This window comes from Musca autumnalis, unplaced genomic scaffold, assembly GCF_047663935.1.
Source record: "Musca autumnalis isolate F117 unplaced genomic scaffold, ASM4766393v1 scaffold_9, whole genome shotgun sequence".
Taxonomy (NCBI): domain Eukaryota; kingdom Metazoa; phylum Arthropoda; class Insecta; order Diptera; family Muscidae; genus Musca; species Musca autumnalis.
In genome coordinates, this window is record NW_027412450.1 from 790,970 (window position 1) to 815,249 (window position 24,280).

The window sequence follows — 24,280 nt, forward strand, 5'->3', positions numbered from 1 at the left end:
AGGTCTCAAAAAAAATTTTGGAACTTCAATTTGAACCAAAAAAAAAAACCTTATATGTGAAATTTTTCGGCGATCGGTTAACGTTAACCCTTGCCACCCGAGCGATCCTTATTTCCATAGTACTTTTGTATGGGGCCAAATGTGCAATTCTCTAACCCATGGTAGAACAAATACAAGGTAAAGTTAATACTACAACAAATACAACTCGAACAACAACCACAAAGGAATTTGTTTTTGTTTGTAACGTTACTGCCAGTTGTATTTGTAAACAAAACAATGAAATGTCTATAAATTATTGGAATTTAAAAAACTAATAAATTTTCTCATTTGGTTCAATATTTTGGAAAACATGAATGAAAATTCGTTACATTTTCAATTTTTATGTTTCCACATCATTCCACTAAATGCATAAATTCTCGCAGAAAGTAGAATTCTTGCAGAAAAGTTTGGGGTCGCTGGAAATTCATAGAAAAAGGAGAAGCTGTTGCAATGTTTTATTTTAGAAATCAAAGAAGCACATGTTTATTAGGGCTTTATTTTTTTAAATTTTAACAAAATACCTCACATATTAACAAACGTTGTATCGCCTCTACAAGCGGTGATCAACTGCGCGGCTTATCGTTCGAACTTGGAGGAGGTTACATATCATTGATATGAAGAAGTCTTTCTGGGAAATGGTTTTTTTCCGAATGATATATTTTTTTTCTCAAAAAATATATGTCCCTAATGTACATCGAAATAGAAATAAATGTATAAAATGTCATATGAAATTTGACACTAACACTACAACCCAGTTCAGTCAGCTGGGTATTGCTGCTACCTTTTCTTATTCTACCATGTCTCTAACCCTGCGTTTACACATGACAGGACATTTGAGTACATGTATTAATTGTCAAAAACTCAAAACTTGCCTGTGTGACGTAGGCGTTCCGACAAATGTAAAAGCATTTGTAAAATTATGAATGAAAATCATCGATTTATGGATTTTGTTATCCGTTCAAATATTTTGTTATTAGTCCTGGGGCTGGATTCTTGTTCTATGAAAATTTGAAATGAAAAATATTTCCTTTATTATTTTTTTCATTTGACAGTTTTCTCCTTTTACTCTCTTTTCAGAGAGTAAGAGAGATTTTACTCGTTGATACGAAAATAGAGAATATTCTCTCACAATTGTCTCCAAATTCTCTCTCTTTTACTTTGCAAGTTTGTTATCGAACAGCATTTTGTAAAAGTTTGTGAAAATTTGCACAAACTGTTGGGTTATCGTACAGACCTAATTTCTCAGCAAACAACTTTCAAAATTGTTCTCTCACTTCGCTCTCTTTTACTGAACATTTGTGTAAAAAGACAGCATTTAGTAACATTTCGTAATAATTATTACAAATTATCACGTTAAAAGACACACCTATTATGGACAGTTGATCAGCTCTCTCTCGAGACAAACGACGAATATATGTATGTGTTAGTAAATCAGGGCTGTATTTTGGGTCCAATTGTCTAATGTAAAGGCCGCAATTATGTACCAATCGATGGAAAAAACACCAGTTCATTGTTGTGGCTAAAAACAAAAGACCAATCCTAAAAAAGTTTTTGAAAATCGAATAGGATTTCGATCGGACAGAAGCTGGTCGCACTCAGAAAAAAATTGTTATCAGATTTGTAACATGCTTTAAAACTTCAAAACGTGTACAAAAAGAAATGGTTCCGTTCCAGCAGAACCCGAATCTACTATTTTTGATTTTTTCGAAAAATTTTTTGTAAAACAATGATTTCTTGTACAAGTTCATCACAAAAATATCTTTTTTTGTGCCTTTTTTGTACAACCATTTACAATTTTTTTTTATACTGACCAACTTTGCGAATGAGAATCAAAACGGAACATGTAAAATAGAGAAATTGGAAATTACAGCAAACTGTTAATCGGCTCGCCTATTTTGTGTTTTTTAAATTCAATAAATTCAACAAAAATGTCTTTGACTAAAATTTATAATAATCAATACCTTTGGGAATTCCCCATGTTAGGAAAGAAACTCTTAGGAATATATAATTCTCGCAGATTTACAATTGATAGTGAAAGTGGAACATCTGAATGGCAGCTGGAGGCAGTGAATCGTAAGGGTAGAGGTTATGACTTGGTAGAGATTTACATAGAATTGGTGTCAGCCAGAGTCAAGGACAGCAGCACAGTATTTCAAGTTACGATATCTGCAGAAGATGAAATTTTCAGTCAGAAGGTACCGGTACACAATACCGGACAGAGAACACTTTTTATAGATTATGATAATGTAACGAACCACCAAGTCAAGGTTGATATCAAACCCCTACCCCAGAATATAGTATGCTCTAATCTTACAAAGGATCTTGCCAATCTTTTGACCAGTAAAGAATTTAGCGATATAACTGTTGTTGCCCAGGATGGTACTGAATTTAAAGCCCATAAGGCTATAATATGTGCCCGCAGTGAAGTGTTTGCTGTAATGTTTCGCATTGACATGGAGGAAAGTAAAACAAATCGTTTACGGATTGATGATATGGATGCCGAAGTAGTTGAGGAAATGTTGAAATATATGTACACAGGTGGTGATATACCGAAGAAATTGGCCGAAGAGCTCTTTATTGCAGCTAACAAATACTCGATATTGGATTTGCAAACAATGTGTGAAAATATTTTAATTAATACAATGATGGTTGCTACAGTTGCTGATATCCTTTTTTGGCCGATCGTCACACCAATAAACGTCTCAAAACCATTGCAATTCAGTTTATAGTAAACAATATTAAAACCGTCATAGAAACTGAAGGTTGGTAAAAGCTATGTCAAAGAGATCATGACTTGCGTAGTCAGGTTTTTGAAAAAAACAGCAAATACAGTATTTTTTGCTTACCTGCACAATCAAAAATTGCACGACTTCTTCTGCTGCAATCCCCAAAATTCAGGAAGCTTAAATTCGCTTACCTGCCCAACAAGGCCGATATCTTCAATATTACTTACGTGCATATGATGTGCAGCTATAAGCAATGTTGATATAATAAAGTGAGACTCATTTCAAGTTTGGGAGAGAAAACGTTACATTTTTTTACAATTCATTATCTTTTCTTGTGTTGTACTTGTTTTGCACACTTCTTATCAATACAAAATCAGAGAGGTTGAATTTTATCCTTGTTTTGAGTTCGCAAAAAATTTAAAATTTTTTTCTTGTGCAGATATATGTAAATTTTGCAACCAAATCAAAATCACCAAATGTTGATGCAGCTATGCCGAAAATGCAGCTATTGAATGTGCACCTAAACATAATATATTGAACGGAATCTAGAGAATAGTTGCCTAAAAACAGATTTTTGGTCAGGTAACGCCAAAGTGCAGCTATGAACGATGCAGGTAACCAGAAATTACTGTAGAAGTTTGTAGAGTGTATAATATACACTGTATATCAATGCTGGGGACGCATGTGTTCTGGCTCACATCAGGCTGAATTTTTCTTACCAACAAAAATATTAATCTCTGGATTCTTTTTTATGTTATTTTTGTCAAAAACCTGTTTTCTGGACTATTTTAGACAACATAATGACTAAAAAAATTAAAATAAGTAATGAACTACGAATAATTAATATGTATTAATTTTCCCATAAAAACTCTGTTATTATTTCGTATAAATATTAAAAATGAAAAGTAATATATGAAGGGTTTGTCAACTTTTTTAATCAGGGTATTATTTAGATATGGTGAAAACAAAAATTCATGCAATACTTGATTTGAGGCATCCCTCCCTGTATATTTTACTCCCCTTCGGTAGGCTATTCTATTATGGATTATTTCTCGTCCTCTATAAATATTTCCTTCGTTAAACGCATTTCACATTTAACATGAATCAAACCAAACCAAAACACATGTTTTAAGTGCAAAACAACTGTGATTGAATTTAATGGAATTTTTGTTTAATTTTTGTTTATACAATAAAGTTCTTTGTATTCTTGTTTTACACAAATAATAAATGCATTTTATTTATTCTGGGATATTTCTCAATAGCTTGCATTTTTGGATTGATTAAAAACACAATCCGAAGAGTGCCTCTAAATTCAATCCAAAAGACTACATCAAAAGTTGTGATTTGGATCGAAAACAGAGTGCATCCTAGCTGTGTGCTGTGGAAACAAAATAGAGTTCATCGTAGCTGTGCGCTCTTTTGTAAAATTCATAAGTGAACTCATAGGAAAAAATGTACTCCAACGGCAAATGTACCGAACACTTGTAGTGATTCAACTGTATCCGCGGATGCAAACTTTTGCTGGGATATCGATATTATAGGATTAAACAACCCTAGCCTAAAATTCATTGAAATAAATAGAAATTTCGCTGCTTTTCAGTTCTGTGGATGTGAGAAAGTAAGTCCGTAGTCACACGTACACATTTGTCGGAAAAGTAAAATGTATTTTTGCGCATTTTTATTAAATAAAAGCAATTATTTTCTCTCCTTAATATTTCTGGGAACTACATGTGCAAAATATCAACAAAAGCATAGACATTTCCGCCATTTTCATTTCCAAATTAATGGTGATGAGAAATGAACGATAATATCGATCGCAACCGATTTTTTAAACTATTATATCGAAAATATCTAAGGTTGGGAATATCGATGGTTTGCCAGCTCTAATTCAAAACAGATGGTCTGTTCCAGTACTGCACATTTCTACACATTTTTACTATTTTTTCGATAACATAAATGAAAAATTGGTTATCGGAGTAAAAATGTGTAGTACTGGAACAGACCAAGAATTTATCCTAGGGATTCGATTTTTTGACTTTTCGATTTTGGTCTAAAACTATAAATGCGATTTTTCGGTCTAGCGATTATTTCACTTGTCATAATACTCGACTTTCGACATTTTCATAACTGCAGAAAATCGATTATTCGTCGATTTTCGAGTTTTCTTTTGAAAATGTAAAACCGCCAAAACTGTAAAACGTAAATGCTTTGTTCCAGAACCTGCAAGAAGCTACTATTTTTTACTACGATAGCATTTTTCCCTTTTTGTTATCGGAAAAAATAGTACAAATTAGTAGATTCTTGCAGTACTGGAACATACCAAAAGTCAGCAATCAATGGGCAAACTCGATAATCGATCACAAGATAATCGATTATGCGATTTTCCCTCCAACCAAAAGTCGACCACGATTTTTAGACTTTTAACTGCACAAAGTCGACAAATCGATTAATCGAAAGTAGACTTACCTATCCCTAATTTATCCGTTGTGTGGCGCACATAAAGAGAAAGGATCAAGTTGATCGGGACCAAATTTTTTCACAGGTAGGTCTGGTCACCCTGATCACAAATATATATAACATTTATTGCGGAAGTACATACTTCCCGAGATATAGGCCTCTGAAGTTCCGAAAATCGGTGAAAACATTCAACTTAAGCCAAGAGAAAAATCTGCAGATTTTTGTAAACCAACAAAAATGCTGCCACCAAAAAAGCTAGAAAGCAGTGGAACAATTGAGATGATTGAAAATAGTTATTGTTACGTTTGGAAAATAAAACGTGAACATTACGCTGCTGACGTTGCTGTGTCTCCAGAAATTCTAGCACACATTGATCTTACTGATAGCGGTGGTACAATTGGTATAACTTCGAAATGGCGAATGTTAGTAAATTGGAAAAGACGTGCAATTTATGTAGTCTTGGATCATGTGAACATTAAAAGTCGCCTGCAATTCAGTGTTATGATATTTAATAAAGATCATGCTGTCGCCGAAGTGGACATGTCATCAGTAAAATGTGAAAAGTTTATCAAAGCCGGTAACATTGATATTGTGGGATATGATTCAATGGAATTTTCATTTGATTTAAAAATAAAACATAATATCAAGAGACCAATCGAATTCCATAATCCTTGTAAGAAGATGAAATTGCAAACGGATTCCAATATAAGCATTGATTTTGGCAAACTTTTGGCCAGTGCAGAATATAGCGATATAATACTGGTCGCGCGCGGAGGAATCGAATTGAAAGCCCATAAACTAATATTAAGGACACGTAGTGAGGTATTTGCTGCCATGTTAAGCTGTGACTTCTTGGAGAATCAAACAAATCGTATAACCATAGATGATATTGATGCCGATGTGCTGAAGGAAATGTTAAAATATATGTACACAGGTGAAGATGATAATATACCCGAGGAAATGGCTTCGGACCTCTTAATGGTGGCTGATAAATATGCCTTGATGGATCTACAAGAACGGTGTGAATATATTTTAATATGTTCAATTAATATAGATACAGTTATTGACACACTTCTATTGGCCGAACGTATGTCCAATAAACGTCTAAAGGAAAGAGCTACAGAATTTATTAAAGCCAACCTTTGGAGTGTAAGACAAAGAGAAAATTGGAAACAACTTAAAAGGACAGAACCTTATTTGTGTCTTGAAATTGTGGGTCTCGATTAAATTCAATCGTGTGAAAAAGTTACTCCATTAAAAATACGTACCTATGTATGTCTCTCAATTGACGGTACATGAATATAAAGTTAACATTCAATCTGAATATAATTTAAACTATCTTTTAAGGATTTTTTGTTTTCTTTTTGTATTTTTTTTTTTTAATAAAATTGATGTGTGGATACCAAGAATGTTTCGTATTGCTTACTGAATTTCAAAATAAATGGTAATTCTATACAAATTAATACCCCTTCCTTGTGACACGTTCAGAAATGTGTTTCATTGAAATAAATGTTTTACACCCCACATATGTTAGGACAATTCCGAGAACTCTTCCTATCAATTATTTAATTTGAAGATTCGCACGTCACCCACTTGTCGGTGTTTCGCGGGTATATTCTGTAGAAAAGTTCTACACATTGTAATGAACGGATATTTCATATTACCATGCATTATAAAGGCACTTCCTTAAGTAAGGAAATTTCAACAAGAGAATGCAATAAGTACATATTTATTGGTGCCACTAAAAACCCGTTGTATAGCATACATTTTTGGTCTGTTCCAGTACTGCAAGAATCTACTAAGTTTTACTACTTTTTCCGATAACATAAAGGAAAAAATGCTATCGTAGTAAAAAATAGTAGTTTCTTGCAGGTTCTGGAACAGAGCATTTATTTCACCTTCTTCAGAAAACGAAAAACGAAGAATTTTTCGGAATGAAACCACTTTTGATTTTGCAAAAGGAATTGTATTTTTATTTATTTTTTTTAATTTGCCACTTTAAAACAATTAGATATAAAAATGTTGTTTTGTTAACAAATTCATATTTAATTTCATATTTAAACTAAATAATGAAGTTTTCTGATTTTACAAAATCGATCGGAATCTGAAGAAGCTAAAACAAAAACGATCGAAATGAAATTACGGAATTGAAACCATTCCGATCGGAGTCTGTGACATGCCTGTATAATTGAATTTGTGGTGAATAAAAGAAATACCAATGAACTGAAATTGGAACATGTTCCCCCACTATCGAATAATAAATATGTTTAAACATGATGTCTTCAAGGATAAAACAATTCGTATAGCAAATGATGATATTGATGCAAAAGTTATAGAAGAAATGTTAAACTATATTTACTATACGGGCAAGGTGATACCCCAAGGAATGGTGAAGGATCTTATGTTTGCAGCACAAAGATATGCATTAAAAGATTTGGAAATGATATGTGAGTGTTTTGACGATTTCGGATAGACCTTTTATTGATAACGTTTTATTTGCCCATCGTAATTCCAACGTCTCAAGAATAATGCCTTTACATTTATAATACACAACATTAAAGATGTCATTGAAACGTCAAGTTGGAAAGATCTTCAAGGAATTGATGCCAAATTGGGAATTGAAGTTTTCACTAAAGCTATAAAAGAATGTATATGATTATTTTTATTTTACAGCTAGTATTTCACATCAGTTCAAAAATAAATATCGTTAATATCTTCTCCTATGTAAACCATACTTTTTATTTTATTATTAGGAAAACTTGTCAATCTTCACTCAGTTGTCCTTCAAGCATTCTTCTATATGAAAACTTGCCCCTCAGGCTGTTTTCTATACGAAAACTTGTCCCTCCGGCAGTTTTCTATACGAAAACTTGTCCCTCCGGCAGTTTTCTATACGAAAACTTGTCCCTCTGGCAGTTTTCTATACACATCATTTCAAAAATAAATATCCTTAATATCTTAATGTTCGGTTTACATTCGGCGTCGTTTCGTGATTTCGAGCGGAATCAAGCAAAATTTATCATGATTTCGCATACAAAAGTGAAATCATCTCATTTCGTGATTTCAGCGAAATCAACATCGAAATCACAGTACTAATGATATGCAACCCTGTCTTTGCTTAAAAAGGTACCAAAAGTTGCAACACTTTTCACGTATCACAATAAACAAGGTAGATGGTCAATTGCTGTAACAAAAAATGTTATTATAAAATTGTGTAAACAATGTGAAAAAAATATTAAGTTACTTTGTTATAATGATATTTTCCATTGTGTTCCAGTGCTTTTTTAACGATAATGTTAGAAAAAAGAGCGAATTGTCAAAAATTGCTTTCCCATACAAATTTCTTAAAAAATACGGGAAAGGAAAACTGACGGAAATTGCAATAACATGCTGCTACTTTCTACTATGCCAAATTTGTGTAGCAGAAAACAGGAGCAAATGGTGTTTGTTATTCAGCGCCATTTTCGTTTAAAGAGAAGTGCACGTCTTGCTAAATTTCGGAGTACGGGAACGCATTTGTAGCACTAAACGGGAAAACTACAGTAATATTTTGCAGGTTCTGAACACAACTTTTATATACAAGAATTTATTATGATGATGTCTCAACGATAAAATCATTTTTTATTTTTTCATTTGTTAGTATAATACACAATTAATACGATATATTGATAATTTTACTATAATTTTCGAAATAAAGCTTTAAAGTTGTATATTGTCGTACTTTTGATGATTGTCGTATTTTTTGATGACTAATTCAATTTACAACAGCTTGTTTTGAAAATTCATGTTCGATCAGCTACACATACATATGCATCTACCTTGATAATTGTGATATGTTTGAAATCAACAAAAAAATAAGTATAAACACCGGGGTGTATTTCAGGATTTCGTGAAATCCAGTGGATTTTGGAGCGTAAGTGTAAACTTGACATAAATCAAGTATTACTCTAGTATGAAACTCGACCTAGGAACCCTGGATTTCATGAAATTGTATCAATGAAACCACTCTGGTGTGACAAAGGACTTAAGGGCAAGATTTAATAATCTCTCAAAAACATATGAAGACAGGTATAGCTGTTACTCAATGACCGTTGTCCCCTGAACTATATTAAGTCTGTCTGGTTACTTTTCCAGCAAGAATTGGCCAGCAAGAACTTTCTCAGAGAGCAAGGAGTTTTTATTCTCTTTTGCTAGAAAATTGTGGAAAGTAAACAGACACCTTCCCAGCAAAAACAAGCAAGCAATCAGCGGACTTGCCAAAACAGAGGCAGAAAAAAAAACTGAGGCAAAAATATTGTAGTTTATTAAAAATAAAAAGAATATGACCAAAAATGGATATATTCCACTTTGCAACTTTGTTCTACAAAAAAACAATACAATTAGGGCCAATTGTATTGTTTTTTTGTAAAAACAAACAATATAAATATGGCTCCCCAGCCACAAAAATCACAAGTATATATGTATACCCTGTAACTAGTGACTAGTAAACAAACATTAATCTACATTAATCTATTAGAGAGATGCTCAAAACACCTTCTCTTAAAAACAAAGGTGGAGAAAGCAAAATTACGTAGGTCAAGAGGTAACCGATTCCAAAATCTTGCAACCCTAACAACAAAAGAATGCTCTCCTATCCACGACGAAAATATAGGAAATGACAATTGAGGATTCCTAAAGTATCGATTAAACACAAACTTATTAAAGAGGGGAGAGTTGACGTCCTTCATTATCCTATAGTGGCATAAAAGAAGGCGATATTCAACATACTTGTCAAAGGACAAGCCCAGGAATTTAACAACAAATTGCGAAACATGGTCACCACGTCGCAAACCAAACACATATCGCACAATAGAATTAACAATCTTATGAACACGCAGCATTTGAGAAGAACTAGCTCCAGAAACAACCTCCAAACAGTAGTTTACATGAGACATCAACAACGACATAGCAACTTTCCGCCTAACATTAAGGGGTAAATATACTTGGAGACTATAAAGCCTCCTAAGCTGAAAGCGAACACGAGACAACAGAACATCAATATGCGTTACAAAACTAAGCTTAGAATCGATGACTACACCCAAGCACCGAATCTCACCAACAACATTAACAACAGAAGAACTCACACAGATATTAGGAATTACAGAATTAACAGGCGTATTAAAAACAACAGCTTCAGTTTTATCCCAGTTGATAGCCAAACCATTAGAGGAGATCCAAAGTGATAGCGAATGTAGCACAGAATTTGCTAAATTCTCCAGATTCAAGAGATTTACACTCCTGAAGAAAACATGGATGTCATCCGCATACATAAAAATACTACAGCCAGAACCTGCAATTGAATCCACAATGTCATCGATAAACATTATAAACAAAAGGGGCCCAAGCACCGAACCCTGCGGGACACCACGCCGAACATCACTAACATCAGACCGAACACCCCTATGCTCCACAAACTGGGACCTACCCACTAGATATGAAGAAATCAACCTACAGGCAGAAAGAGAAAAACCAAACTTATGCCTCAACTTGTGGAGCAGAAGGCCATGATCAACGGAATCAAAGGCCTTGGACAAATCAAGACCAACAAGTAAACCAACATCAGAACCATTGAAAACATCGCGAATAAGATCAGTGAGGCATAACAAATGCAAAGTACTACTATGGCCATGTCGAAACCCATACTGGGAACTACTCAAACACTTACGGTCATCAATAAACTCTACAATAGAAGAAGAGTTACAAGTTCTACAAGTTCTTGCTAGAAGAAATTTGTCCAGCAAGAATTTGCAAACTCTCAGTAAAAGAAGTGTCAAAATGTCTCTCCCGAATCGCTCTCTTTTGCTGTCTTTTTGTGTTAACAGACGACTTCCAGCAACATTTCTTACAAATTTTAGGGTAACCAGACAGACCTATTGTAAACAGTTGTACTAGATGTTAACAACTCTACCCAAAAACTGTGAAAGTTTCGTATAAAAGTTTCAACATATGGCTTTAGAGCAGTGTCGCCCACGTTACCCACCATCAAACTGAAGCAAGTGTTTATGTATAGGTGAAAAAACAAAAAACACATGATATTTTTCAGTTGTGTGTTGCTCATGTACACTGTGAATGAGGAAGAAGGCAAAAGCAAAACAACTCAGTGGGCGCCCGCAGTATACAAATGGGCGACCCTGCTTTAGAGATACTTTACGCTCACGGTTGCTTTTTTTGTAACTTGTGCTACGTTTACATTTCCGAAATCTACTCGATTTCAACTGTCAAATCCATTGCTTAAACGTCAAATGAAATCCAGTTGATTTCAGATGAGTTTTTTATTTGACGTATACGCAAAGGAATTGACAAATGAAATCGAGTGGATTTCGTAAATGTAAACATAGTACTACCTTATACATTAGTTGTGTTCCTTTACTAACCTGAGGTGACAATTTTTACCATTTGCTACTATTTTTAACCTGCAAAGCGTTCCTTAACCCCGAAAAGTGGCAATTTTTAAGAGAGTGAGAGAGGAGGGAGAGCGAAAATGGCTTTCTCTTCTACATGGCACAATTAGGAAGGTAGATGCATCAGCCCAGCTGATCGAATCTAAAACGTCAAAAAACTAGGAATTCGCCATGAAAAATCAAAACAAATAACCATATGATTGGGTAAGTAAGAGATAGCATGTCATCACTTTAAAGACAAACACAAGCGATAAAAAGAGACAACAAGAGACCATTCGGCGAAAATTTTGACAGTTTACATTACAAAAAAAGTTGCTTTGTTGTAGCAATTCGCCGATGCATCTACCTTCCTAATTGTATCATGCTCTTCTACCACCGGCTACCAGCAAAATTTCTGCAGGTAAAAAATGGCAGAACTGATTTTTCGACTTTTGTTTGACGATTATTTCACAATGAAGAAGAAAATGGACGAAAAGCAGAAGAAAAAGTCGAACGCTGACAAAACTAAATTACTAAATGTGAAATAAAACAATGTCCGGCAAAGAGGGGCACACGTGCCCTTGATGAGAATAACAACAGAACAACCACCACTCAGTCTTCGTTAAGAAGTCAATGAAGAAGGTTCTGTTGTCGGTTGTTTCAATGATTTTTAATTTTAGCAATGCATTAACGCACACGCTGTTTGTGGAGAGAGAGCGATAGAGAGTCGTATGCGTGAGGCCGCAAACAATGCATTTGTATTGGTGCCGATACCTGAAATAAAAGACGAAAATTGATTTTTTTATGTTTCTTTTTGACATTGCTGCCAGATCTACCATTTTTCCGTTCCTTTACTTTTCTGGTAAAAATGTTCACGAGAGAGCAATTTTGACACTTTTCTCTTTTACCACTCATACCATTGAAAAAGTAAAAGTAAGTAGTAAGTAATGTTTTATTTGAGTCTTCTTCTTTTCTATAATAATGATTACACAGCGAATGGTTAACATGGTATACTTAGAACTATTATCGTCTTGTTCTAACTTAACGTGTACTTATATGAATACGCTACTTTGCGTGTATGTAAAAGAGTATGTTAAGATAATAACAAATTATGAGATATTGAAAGAGGCTTGCTCACGGCCTCAACTGTTGCGAACAGAGCGAGAATGTCTGTACATAATAAATAACGAAATAAAAACAAACATAAAAACTAAATAACAAAGAGGGTTCTGTAAACGTTTTGACTAACAGAGATCATGTCAGAAATAAACATCGTATTTCTAAAAGTAAATTAGTAAATATCACAGTAAGGATTACAATTGCAATTAAATCGAACGCTCAGGTACATTGAGAGAGCTTTTTTTTTAAATAGTATTGGTAAGTATGTATAATAATACTTGCATTATTGATGTATAAATATTTACATATATTTTATGGTTTTAGCCTAGCCCCTGTGGCTGCCAGGTGTTGTTTTGCTGTAAAATGGTGGTAGTGTATAATCGTTTGAATCGATGTCAGGTGGTTCATTTAAGATGCCGACTGGAGATAGGTAGCGTGAACCTGTCCAAGATATGTGTTTCTCCAAATTGTAGATATCGCACATTAGCGAGTTTTCATGAGTTTCGAGTTTTTCCACGAACCTCTTCTGGTGGTTTTGAACATACTTACAGAAAGGTACAACGCGGGCTGTGTCGTATATGTAAGTGTTGCTATATTTCTTCTCCTGGTTAATGTAATGCTTATTAACACATTTCCTCAAGATGTTTCTTTCTAGAATTTCCAACTCTTTGGCCACTATTGGAGAAATAGAGAACCAGATCGGAAATCCGTACACTAAGATGGACCTGATTGCAACTTTGTAGAGGAGCAGCTTCGTGTTTTGCGGTAGGTATTTGCTGTTCAACATATATGAAAACTTTGCTAATATACCCTTTGTCTTTTGCATTACTGAACGTGCATGAGAGTTGAACTTCATCATGTTTGTGAACTGAATACCCAAGTATTTTATGGAAGTTTTGAAAGGAATCTCAACTCCGTCTAGAGACAACTGCAGCAATTTACTCTCTGGGACCACGTACCTGGGGCATTTCCCAGAGGCATTCCGTATGCACATTGCCACTGACTTTCCGGCATTGATTTTTATACCCCATTTTTGGTAATATTCATGAATAATGTTGAGATGTGTTTGTGCACTTTGCAATGCATTTATTGGCGACATGTTGTGGGCATATATTAAGCAGTCATCAGCATATAATATTGCTTGAGAATCCTGACTGATGTGAGGGAAATCGTATAGGAAAATATTGAAAAGATATGGCGCCAATATACTTCCTTGTGGTACGCCACTTTGTACCATGCCCGTTGGGGATAATGTTTTGTTAATGTCAACCAAAAACGTTCGTGATTCGAAGAAACTGTTCATCAATTTGACCAGATATGGATCTATACCAATTTGGATTAATTTGTAGAGGACTCCAACATGACAGACCGAGTCAAAAGCTTTTTGGATATCTAATGATATCGCTACAGTGGAGACTTGGTTCCTCAGGTTCGATGTTATATCACTGTGGAATTTCAGCAAAGCATGTTGGGTGGAGTGACCAGGTTTGAATCCGAATTGGTAGTTCGTAATTGGGCTTATGCTCAGTTCATTCTCCATCTTTTCCTTTAGAATAGACTCAAATAGTTTCCCGATATTAGACAGAAGCGATATTGGTCGAAAATTTTCCAAACTGTTGTCACCATTTAATTTCTTCTTTATGGGAATAATTTTGGCCAATTTCCACAGAGATGGGAAGTAGCCATTATTAATGCAATTATTGAAAAGACATGCCAGAAGACTTATAGTAGAATCTGGGAACTTTTTTATGAGAAAATTAGAAATATCATCAGGGCCGCTTGATTTTTTCCGATTGACATTCGTTATAATGTTTTTTATCTTTTCAGGAGCAGTGAAATGGAACGTGTCTGGATTATTCAATGATCGGAAGTGATCATTAAATGAGTAAATGTGAGATGAAGTAACATTGATACAAGATGTTACTCTAGTGTTAAGGTCTTCAACTGGATTTGCTGGTACAGTTTCAGTAAAAATTGAGGAATAAAATTGATGAAAGTTATTAGCAATCTCGGTGTTGTTTGTTATGGTGTCATTTCCGACTTGAAGTTTTTGGCAAAATGAAGATTTGTTTCTTCCGGTGAATTGAGCAACTTTTTTGAATGCGGATGGACCTGGTCTTATATTTTTTAGTTTATCACCAAACGCATGGGCCGATTCAATGTTAATGAGTTCCTTGATAATAACTTTCAGGAGTTGAATTTGCTTCGAAAGAATTGAGTATTCAGGGCTGACTCTATTACCCGAACGGTGAAATATCTTCTTTAAATCCTTCTGCCACATATGTTTAATTTTAAGAAAATGTTGAGTTCTATCTGATAGAGGCTGTTTCTGGTTCTTTATGGTAATTTTTTGAGAATGATGGCTATGAATTCGCAGAAATTCGTTGTTAAAATTTTCAATGACAGTGTCGATTTCTTCATTTTCCAAGTTTCTATTTGTTGGGGGCATAATTTGAATTGACATGGCGTCCAAATCTTCACGAAAATTATTCCAATTTGTGTTTTTATACGAAGTGAATAGTTTTGGATGTTTCAGAACCAGATGAGTATAATTCAATCTCAACATCATTTTAATGGGGAAGTGGTCTGAGAACGTCGGAAGTGTTCGTATGACGTAATTTTGTGTTCCATGATCAATTAAGTGGGAAGAAATTAAGAAGTGGTCCAAAAAAGAGGAACCGTTGGGATACGATGGAGTGGAGTCACAGAGACGAATGACATCCAACGAGTTATCCGCTAACCATAATCGCAAAGTTTTACCATTTGAATTTTCGTACAAATCGCCCCATGTAGTACTTTTTGAGTTAAGGTCGCCACCAAGGACGAAACCATCAAAGTTTTTGCAAAGCTGAAGCAACTTATGTATGTCAGAATTAAGTCTGCTGACTGGGAAACTACAGGGTATATACACAGAGCCTACGAGGTATCTTAGTGTGTTGTTATTTCTTTGTGTTTCTATCTGGATTAACGACGTATGAATACCAACATCATTTAAAATGATTCGGGAAAATTGAATATTGTTCTTCACGATAACAGCTACTCCAATAGGAGAGTTATCGTAAATGAAGTTATAACCGTCAATCTGGACTTTCTTGCTATTCCGCAAATGACATTCTTGAACAAATGCAATATCTACCCTCTCGCGATGCAGCATGTTTTTCAATTCAATTTGTCTACTTGCATCAACTAGTGAGCGCACATTTAGAGTAATAAAAGTTAAGAATCTATGGTCCATAATTAGATTTTACTTTGGAAAGAAGTCGAACAAATTCTTGTTTCGCTTCTGCCTTTGACTTTTTTTGGAACGTGTTTAAGAATATTTCAACTTCCTGTTCTAGAGACAGCTCTTCCGGTTCTAGAAATAAATTGGCTAATTGTAGAAACTGTTGTATTAGAGGTGGTTTTTGTGTATTCTCAGAACTGTTAACAGACATAGGGTTAAAAAGACTGGAAAACGTTTTACCTGGCGAAACTGTAGACATATTCAATGCTCTACGCACGTTATTTTGTGCAATTGTTTTTGCCTCTATGGCTTGGGTGACTTTCTTCCGTCTGACAGCTACATAATTTTTATATGTTGGACAACCTTTCCAGCTGGCCGGATGTCCTGGTTTAGCACAATTGATGCAGTAAGGCTCAGTTTTGTCATTGATCGTGCGCTGACACTCTCCGGGGAGATGCTTCTGGTTGCATTTAACGCAATTAAATGACGAGTTGCAGTTACGGGATATATGACCCCAGCGTTGGCACCTGTGACATTGCACGTCACCGCCTTTCTTCTTCGGTTTTTCCCACCTAATTGTTTGCTTGTAAATTTCTCTTATGTGGGTGATTTCACCAGATTTTTTTCCCGGTAACAATGTAACTAAAAAGAGACCAGTGTCTCTGTTATTTTTAATAGACTGAGGAGTCTTGAATTTTGTGACATTTGCAACTGTATCAGGTACCAGTATGTCCAGTTCTTGTTTGATTTTCTCAGGATCTGAATTCGTGTACAGTTGACGGATAATAACTGAATCCTGCTTCAGCTCTTTTGGCGTAAATGAATAAGAATTTATGTTTTTTGCCTTCAGTATAGCCATCATTGAGGCGTGAACATTGGGATCTGCAAGATATATTTTGCTTTTCGATTTATTTACGTTTTTAATTGTAAACGAAGATTCTGGAATTGAGGCCTTTAAAGACTCTATCAATGTTGCAACGTTCACATTGAACACAAAAATTGGTGGGCACCAAGATTTTTTGGATTTGGGTTTCCCATCTCTGGCTTTGTTGTTGAAATTTTCGGTGTCTTTAACGTTTTCAGAAGGAGTGGATACTCCTATATCAATATCAGCTAGAGCACCCAGAATTCCAAACTGGTTTTGGTCTTGCGGGTTATGATTTATTAATCGTTCCTTGAGATCAGAAAAGTTTATATTTATTGGTGACAATGCACCATCTAGACGTTGTCTTTTGCGCTCATTTTGATTGCATTGCTTCGATTTGTTAGGTTGTGTGTTTGTTGTTGCTAATGCCGGTAGAGATGTTTTTGAAGTTAATACATTAACCTCCTGGACATCTAAATCCATATCAGGAAGAATTTCAGGCACCTCCATTGCATATAAATGCAAATAGGATGCCTGCAGTTAAAAAATATTTTGTGTGAATCACAAAAATATTTGTTTTATTTTTACAGCTTAAATCAGCACGACTTGTTTATTTTAGGGATCACTAGGTTTTTTTGAAAAAGTAAAAGAACAAAGCTATTATTATACCATGCCTGTAACTAACAAAAAACTTTCGCCGTCACAATTCGAACGGCTGACAACGTTCTCTAATGCAGCCGAGGCGTTGAGAACTAAAATCGGTCGAGGATATTTTTCGTCTGCTTCAATTTTCAATTTCGTGGCTTTGCCAATCTACAATTGGAAACTTAACTATTGGAACGCGCCAATTGTTTTCTTTAAATTAAACGAAAATGTCTTTAACTAAGATATCAGATAATCAATATAAGTTCCAATTCCGAACATCGCCATATTACTTTAAATATTATTATTATGGAAATGAATCACAAGATGAATATTATTCTTTTCCAATTGCAATTAATAGTGCAAATGGCAGAACCGAATGGAGATTGGTGGCAGTACAAGATTATTATGATAAGTATGAAGGAACTGGCAGGTTCGAGATTTACTTAGAATTACTCTCAACCAACGACAAGAACGACACATTATTTCAGGTTACGATATCTAGAGAAAACCAAATTTTTACTAAAAAGATGACATCAGATATTATAGGCCAGAGAATACGTTTTATGACTTATAAAAACGTATATTATGATATTGATAATGATGAATTTAATGAAGAGACGGACCACGATATTAAGGTTGATAAAAAACCCTTGTACAATACTGTAGTATGTCTCAGTATTAAGGAGGACTTTGCCAATATTTTCGCCAGTAAAGAATTTAGTGATGTAACTCTTGTTGCACAAGATGGTATTGAATTGAAAGCCCACAAGTTAATGTTATGTGCCCGCAGTCAAGTGTTTGCTGCCATGTTTCGCAGTAACTTCGAAGAAAGTAAAACGAATCGTATACGGATTGATGATATGGATGCCGAAGTAATTGAGCAAATGTTAAAATTTCTGTACACGGGTGGCGATATATCGGAAAAATTTGCAGAACAGCTCTTTATTGCTGCTAACAAATATTCGCTACTGGATTTGCAAACAATGTGTGAAAATACTTTAATTAATACAATAAAGATTGCTACAGCTGCTGATATCCTTTTGTTGGCCGATCGTTACACTAATGAACGTCTCAAAACCAAGGCAATTCAGGTTATACTAAGCAATTTTAAAGCCGTCACAGAAACAGAAAGCTTATGTCAAACTGATCATGACTTGTCTAGGCTAGTTTTGGACAAAAACGCGAAACTTATGCGGTATAATAATAGCAGCATTGGAACCTACGTAGAACCAGCCACTTGCCGAAACTCTGTGGTTTCTGGTCAATCCGGTACGTAAGAACCCGCTGCCGTGGGATTGCCGATGGTATATCAATACTGAGGACATCAAGCTGAATTTTTTCTTTATTTGAATAATGGTAAAATAATTCTACCATGTATACAAATACAAAAATATCAATCTCTGAATTCTTTTTTATGTTTTTTTTTTTTTTTTTTTTTTTAAATAAACTCCGTTTTTGAACTATTTTAGACAACATATACATACATATGTCTAAAGAAATTAAAATACAATAATACTATTCTATAAAAAATTAATATTAATTCCCTTTCAAAATTCTTATTTTGTATAAATAAATATTACATGATTCATAAAAATCAAACGAATCCAAATATGTGAAGTAACGGTTGGCGCATTGACGACTTCTTAAGCGGGGATATACGGGCAATGTTCTGGAATTCTCAGTGAATCCATTTCACATCACATACGTACTTCCCCTGTAAAGTAGAGCTGGCAAAATATCGATAGCACTATCGATATGGATTTAGTATTAGTAGTAGTAGTAGTATTTTTTTATTTGAGTCTTCTTCTTTTCGGTAATAAGTATATACATAGCGAATGGTTGACAAGCTAAAATCTTAGAACTATTGTTGTCTTGTTCTATACTACAGTGAATTAATGAAATTAATGCTACATGCGAAATGTGACAAAGCGTAATGAAAAATAAATAAACAAATTAATAGATGTAAACATAAGGCTTGCTCACGGCCTCAACAGTGACGATCAGAGCAAATTTGTCTGAAATAATAAATAAATATATTAACACTTAAAACTAAATAACAAAATCGAGCTGTTCAATACAATAACAAACAGTGTTTATGTAGTATTAACTAGAAAATAAAAGTTGTAAATATCACAGATAAGGATAATCAGCGATAGCTCATGTTAATTGAGCTGTAAAATATTAACAGTTAAGAAAAGTTGTGCATTTGATTCGAGTAGTTACACTATATATTAACTAGATGGGTTAACTTAAAGAACGTACTATCCTCTATGGGATCCAGGTACTGATGTCTTGTAGAATTGTGGCAGTGTGTAAGTTTCCATATCGTTGTTAAGAGGCTCATTCAGCACACCAACCGGCGATAAGTATGCTGTGTCGTTCCAGGAAGAATATTTTTCCATGTCGTATATTATGGACATTAGTGGGTTTTCGTGTGTGGCTAGCCCTTCTACAAATTTCCGAAGATGATATTGCGCGTACTTACAAAATGGAACAACGTCAGCTGCGTTGTAGATGTAAGTATTTGAAAATTTTTTAATTTCATTTTCATAATGTTTATTGACGCACTTTCTCAGTATCTTCCTTTCTAGAATCTCCAATTCGTTGGCAACTATTGGCGATATAGAAAACCAGATCGGGATTCCGTAGGCTAGGATGGACCTGATTGCCACTTTATACAGGAGAAGTTTGGTTCTCTGCGGTAGGTGTTTGTTATTTAATATATATGAAAACCTCGCTAATATTCCTTTCACTTTCTGCAATGTAGAGCGAACATGCGGATTAAATTTTAGCAGATTATTGAAGTTCACACCAAGATACTTAATGGATGAACAAAATGGTATATCAACTCCATCTAAGGACAATTTCAGTGATTTGCTTTCAGGAACGACGTATCTTGGGCACTTCCCTGAGGCATTGCGTATGCAAATTGCAACGGACTTAGATGCGTTGATTTGAATCCCCCAACTCTTGTAATAGTTGTTTATTCTTTGTAGATGTGCAGCGGCAAAATTTAATGCGTTTGCAGGTGAAGGACTATGGGCATAGATGAGACAGTCATCTGCATACAAAATGGCTTGGGACTGACGACCGATGTGTGGAAAATCATGCAAAAATATGTTGAAGAGAAACGGGGCAAGTATACTACCTTGCGGCACACCACTCTTCACATCTCCCGTTGTGGAATTTGTATCTTTAATCTGTACCATGAACTTACGGGTGTTGAAGAAACTTTGCATGATTTTTACAATGAAGGGATCTATACCCAATTGAATCATTTTATATAGAACCCCGATGTGACAGACCGTGTCAAATGCTTTTTGTATATCCAGGGATATGGCCACGGTGCAACTTTTCCTTCTTAGATTTGTCGTTATGTCGTGGTGGAATTTAAGGAGAGCGTGATGAGTGGAATGCCCTCGTTTGAAACCAAATTGGAAATTTGAAATTGCATCAAGAGTAAAACTGTTTTCAATTTTCTCTTTCAGAATCAGTTCCAAGATCTTGCCGATATTTGATAAAAGAGAGATAGGACGGAAACCCTCAACATTGTTACTGCATCCTTTCTTCTTTATGGGTATAATTTTGGCAACTTTCCATTGCGTAGGAAAATATCCATTATTGATGCAGTTATTAAAAATGCAGGTAAGTAGGTTGACTGTGGAATCTGGAAATTTCCTGATGATAAAGTTGGAGACCCCATCAGGACCACAGGATTTCCTTGAGTTTACGTTTACAATAATGTTTCTTATTTTTTCAGGGGTGACAAAATGGTATGTATCTGGATTTTCCAGCGCATTAAAGTCGTCGTCAAAAGTATATATGTGAGGGGATGTTGGATTGATGCAGGATGACACCGTAGAATTAAGATCGTTAAATGAAACAGTTGGTAAAACGTCTTGATATAATGAAGAATAAAATACTTGAAAACGACCGGCAATTTCAGAGGGGTTTGAAATAGTGTGGTCACCATCTTGAATCTTATGGCAGAAAGCTGATTTATTTTTCCCTGTGAAGCGGGATATTTCTTTGAAAGCAAATGGACTGGGCTTTATTTTCTCCAACCTCTTGTTGAAATACTCTGCAGACTCAATGTTTATGATTTCTTTGATGATTATTTTTAATAACTGTATTTGTTTGGATAAAATGGAATACTCACGGCTTATTCGATTTCCCGTGCGGTGAAAAATCTTCTTGAGGTCCTTTTGCCATTGATGTTTTATCCTTAAGAAATTGCGCACTTTGTCTGACAGTGGCAGTTTTCCATCTTTGAGTTCTATTTTTTGAGAATGATTGCTGTGAACGTTTGAAAAACCAAACCGATATGGATTTATTTTTGGGCTAATTTCGATAATTATTTTTTCTATCGAATATTCGGGTATGTGATAGAGCTGCCAAAAAATCGATAGCACTATCGATAAAATCGATTATTTTTAAAAAATAAAATATCGATAGATAGTTTTGCATATCGATATTATCGGAACAAAAATCCGCAACCTAAAATTCATTGAAATAAATATAAATTTCGCTGCTTTTCGGTTGTGTGTGTGAGAAAGTAAGTACGTAGATACACGTACACTTTTTTCGGAAAAGTAAAATGCATTTTTCAATATTTTTATAAAATAATAGCAATTGTTTATTCTCCTTTACATTTCTGTGAACTACTTGTTCAAAATGTCAAGAATGTCATTGACATTTCATTTCCAAATTAATGGTGTTGACATCTTAACGATAATATCGATAACAATCGATACTTTAAAATATTATATCGAAAATATCTAATGTTTGAAATATCGATGGTTTGCCAGCTCTAGTATGTGATGAAAATCGAAATGAGAAAATGAGTACAGAAAATAGGCCTGTACGATAACTTTAAAAGTAAAAAGAATTTGCATGTTCTTGCAAGTACTAGCAAATATCTCCTTTATTTAACAAGTTTGCTATCGAACAGCATTTTGTAAAAGTTTTTACAAATTTGTACAAATTTTTGGGTTATCGAACAGACCTAATGCAAAAGTGAGACATTTTAGCAAAACGTCAAATGAAGTCCAATCGATTTTAGATGAGTTTTCATTTGACGAATACGCAAAGGAATTGACAGTTGAAATCGAGTGGATTTCTTAAATGTAAACATAGTATTTGTTAGGTTTTTTTACATTGTGTTGTTTACATTTATAGGTTATGTTAACGGAAGTGTACATGCGGTGTGATCGAAAAAAACTAAAAGCAGTATGGAAAATGCGAAACATAAAGAATGCGGTATGGATAAAAAGAACTGTCATAACTTACGAGATTGATGCTGGTGTGATATAGCCATATAGAAAGTTACTCTAAAGCTACACGCTGAAACTTTCATACGAAACTTTCCCATTATGAATTGTAGTAGTTATTGTATAGCTGTTTTTGGAACATGGCCCTATGGGCTAGGTTACTGTGTTTGTCAAATAAATTAAAATTAAAAAAATTAAATTATTTTGGCGTTTATAGATCGAGATCCATACTAAAGTGATTTTATAAAATTACTGTATTGGGGAACTCGATCTATAAACGCTAAAATAGTAGAGTTGTGCCAAAGGAACTATATGGAACTATCTAGTTCACTTCGCAGTTCCAATGGCCCACATTTTTTCTTTGAACAAACTTCGTATACTTACTATCACACGTTATATTTCATGATGTTACTCATACGTTTTGGAACTAGTACAAGGAACTAGGAACTAGATTACCCAACTCTACAAAATAGTGGGAAAGTTTCGTATGAAATTTTCAGCGTGTGGCTTTAGAGTAAAGAAACAGGCCACCGTGTCGCCGTCACAATTCGAACGGCTGACAACTTTCTCTAATGAAGTCGATCGGCGTTGTGAAATCAAATCGATTGACCGATTTGTTTGTCGTCTGCTTCAGTTTTCGATTTCGTGGCTTTGTTGATCAACTATTGGAGAGCGCGCCCAATGCCTTTTTTTTAAACTCAACGAAAATGTCTAGAAAGTTTTTAACTAAAATATCAGATAATCAATATAAGTTCCAATTCCGAACAACGCTATATTACTTTGATAAATATGGACATAATAAACCACCAAAACGACATTATTCTGATTCAATTGCAATTAATAGTACAAATGGCAGAACCGAATGGAAATTGGTGGTAGTACAAAATTATCTTGATAGATATGAAGGATCTGAAAAGTTCGAGATTTACATAAAATTGCTCTCAACCAGCGACAAGGACGAATTATTTCAAGTTACGATATCCCGAGGAAACAAAATGTTCACTAAAAAAATAACAACGGACATAAACAGTAAAATAAGTTTAATGACTTATGCTATTGTATATAATTATGAAAATGATGATAATGGATATAAAGAAGGTGACGATATAGACCACGATATTACGGTTGATATAAAACCCTTATACAATACTTTAGCATGCCTCAGTCTTCAGAATGATTTTGCCAACATTTTCGCCAGTAAAGAATTTTGCGATGTAACTCTTGTTGCACAAGATGGTATTGAAGTGAAAGCCCACAAAGCGATTTTATGTGCCCGAAGTCAAGTGTTTGCTGCTATGTTTCGCAATAACTTCCAAGAAAATAAAACAAATTGTATACGGATTGATGATATGGATGCCGAAGTAATTGAGGAAATGTTAAAATTTTTGTACACGGGTGGCGATGTATCGGAAAAATTAGTAGAAGAGCTCTTTATTGCTGCTAACAAATACTCGCTATTGGATTTGCAAACAATGTGTGAAAATATTTTAATTAATACACTGAAGGTTGCTACAGTT

At 34.6% G+C, this 24,280-nt stretch overlaps 2 protein-coding genes and 3 long non-coding RNA genes across 5 annotated transcripts in view; 4 read left to right on the forward strand and 1 right to left on the reverse strand.

The window, feature by feature from the left end:
• The window catches only part of LOC141388235 (uncharacterized), a 42,523-nt gene extending 35,999 nt beyond the window's left edge, over window positions 1–6,524 (reverse strand). The window contains exon 1 of the long non-coding RNA XR_012408764.1: window positions 6,491–6,524. This is a non-coding gene — a long non-coding RNA (uncharacterized lncRNA). The remainder of the gene's footprint in view (window positions 1–6,490) is intronic.
• Window positions 5,270–6,615, forward strand: LOC141388234 (uncharacterized). The gene is made up of 2 exons (XM_073958253.1): window positions 5,270–5,307; window positions 5,358–6,615. Exon 2 carries the CDS (start codon window positions 5,460–5,462, stop codon window positions 6,447–6,449), a length of 990 nt encoding a protein of 329 aa, XP_073814354.1. The 5' UTR covers window positions 5,270–5,307; window positions 5,358–5,459; the 3' UTR covers window positions 6,450–6,615.
• Window positions 6,616–12,639: 6,024 nt separating this feature from the next.
• Window positions 12,640–17,468, forward strand: LOC141388229 (uncharacterized). Its single transcript, XR_012408761.1, has 4 exons — window positions 12,640–13,018; window positions 13,085–13,340; window positions 13,402–13,525; window positions 14,588–17,468. It is a non-coding gene; the product is annotated as an uncharacterized lncRNA (long non-coding RNA).
• A 552-nt stretch (window positions 17,469–18,020) lies between these two features.
• LOC141388245 (speckle-type POZ protein-like) lies at window positions 18,021–18,770 on the forward strand. Its single transcript, XM_073958266.1, has one exon. The coding sequence runs from the start codon at window positions 18,021–18,023 to the stop codon at window positions 18,768–18,770; it is 750 nt and encodes a 249-aa protein (XP_073814367.1).
• A 685-nt stretch (window positions 18,771–19,455) lies between these two features.
• LOC141388230 (uncharacterized) lies at window positions 19,456–21,486 on the forward strand. The gene is made up of 7 exons (XR_012408762.1): window positions 19,456–19,805; window positions 19,879–20,009; window positions 20,070–20,194; window positions 20,261–20,332; window positions 20,490–20,628; window positions 20,982–21,138; window positions 21,254–21,486. It is a non-coding gene; the product is annotated as an uncharacterized lncRNA (long non-coding RNA).
• The last annotated feature ends 2,794 nt before the right edge of the window (window positions 21,487–24,280 follow it).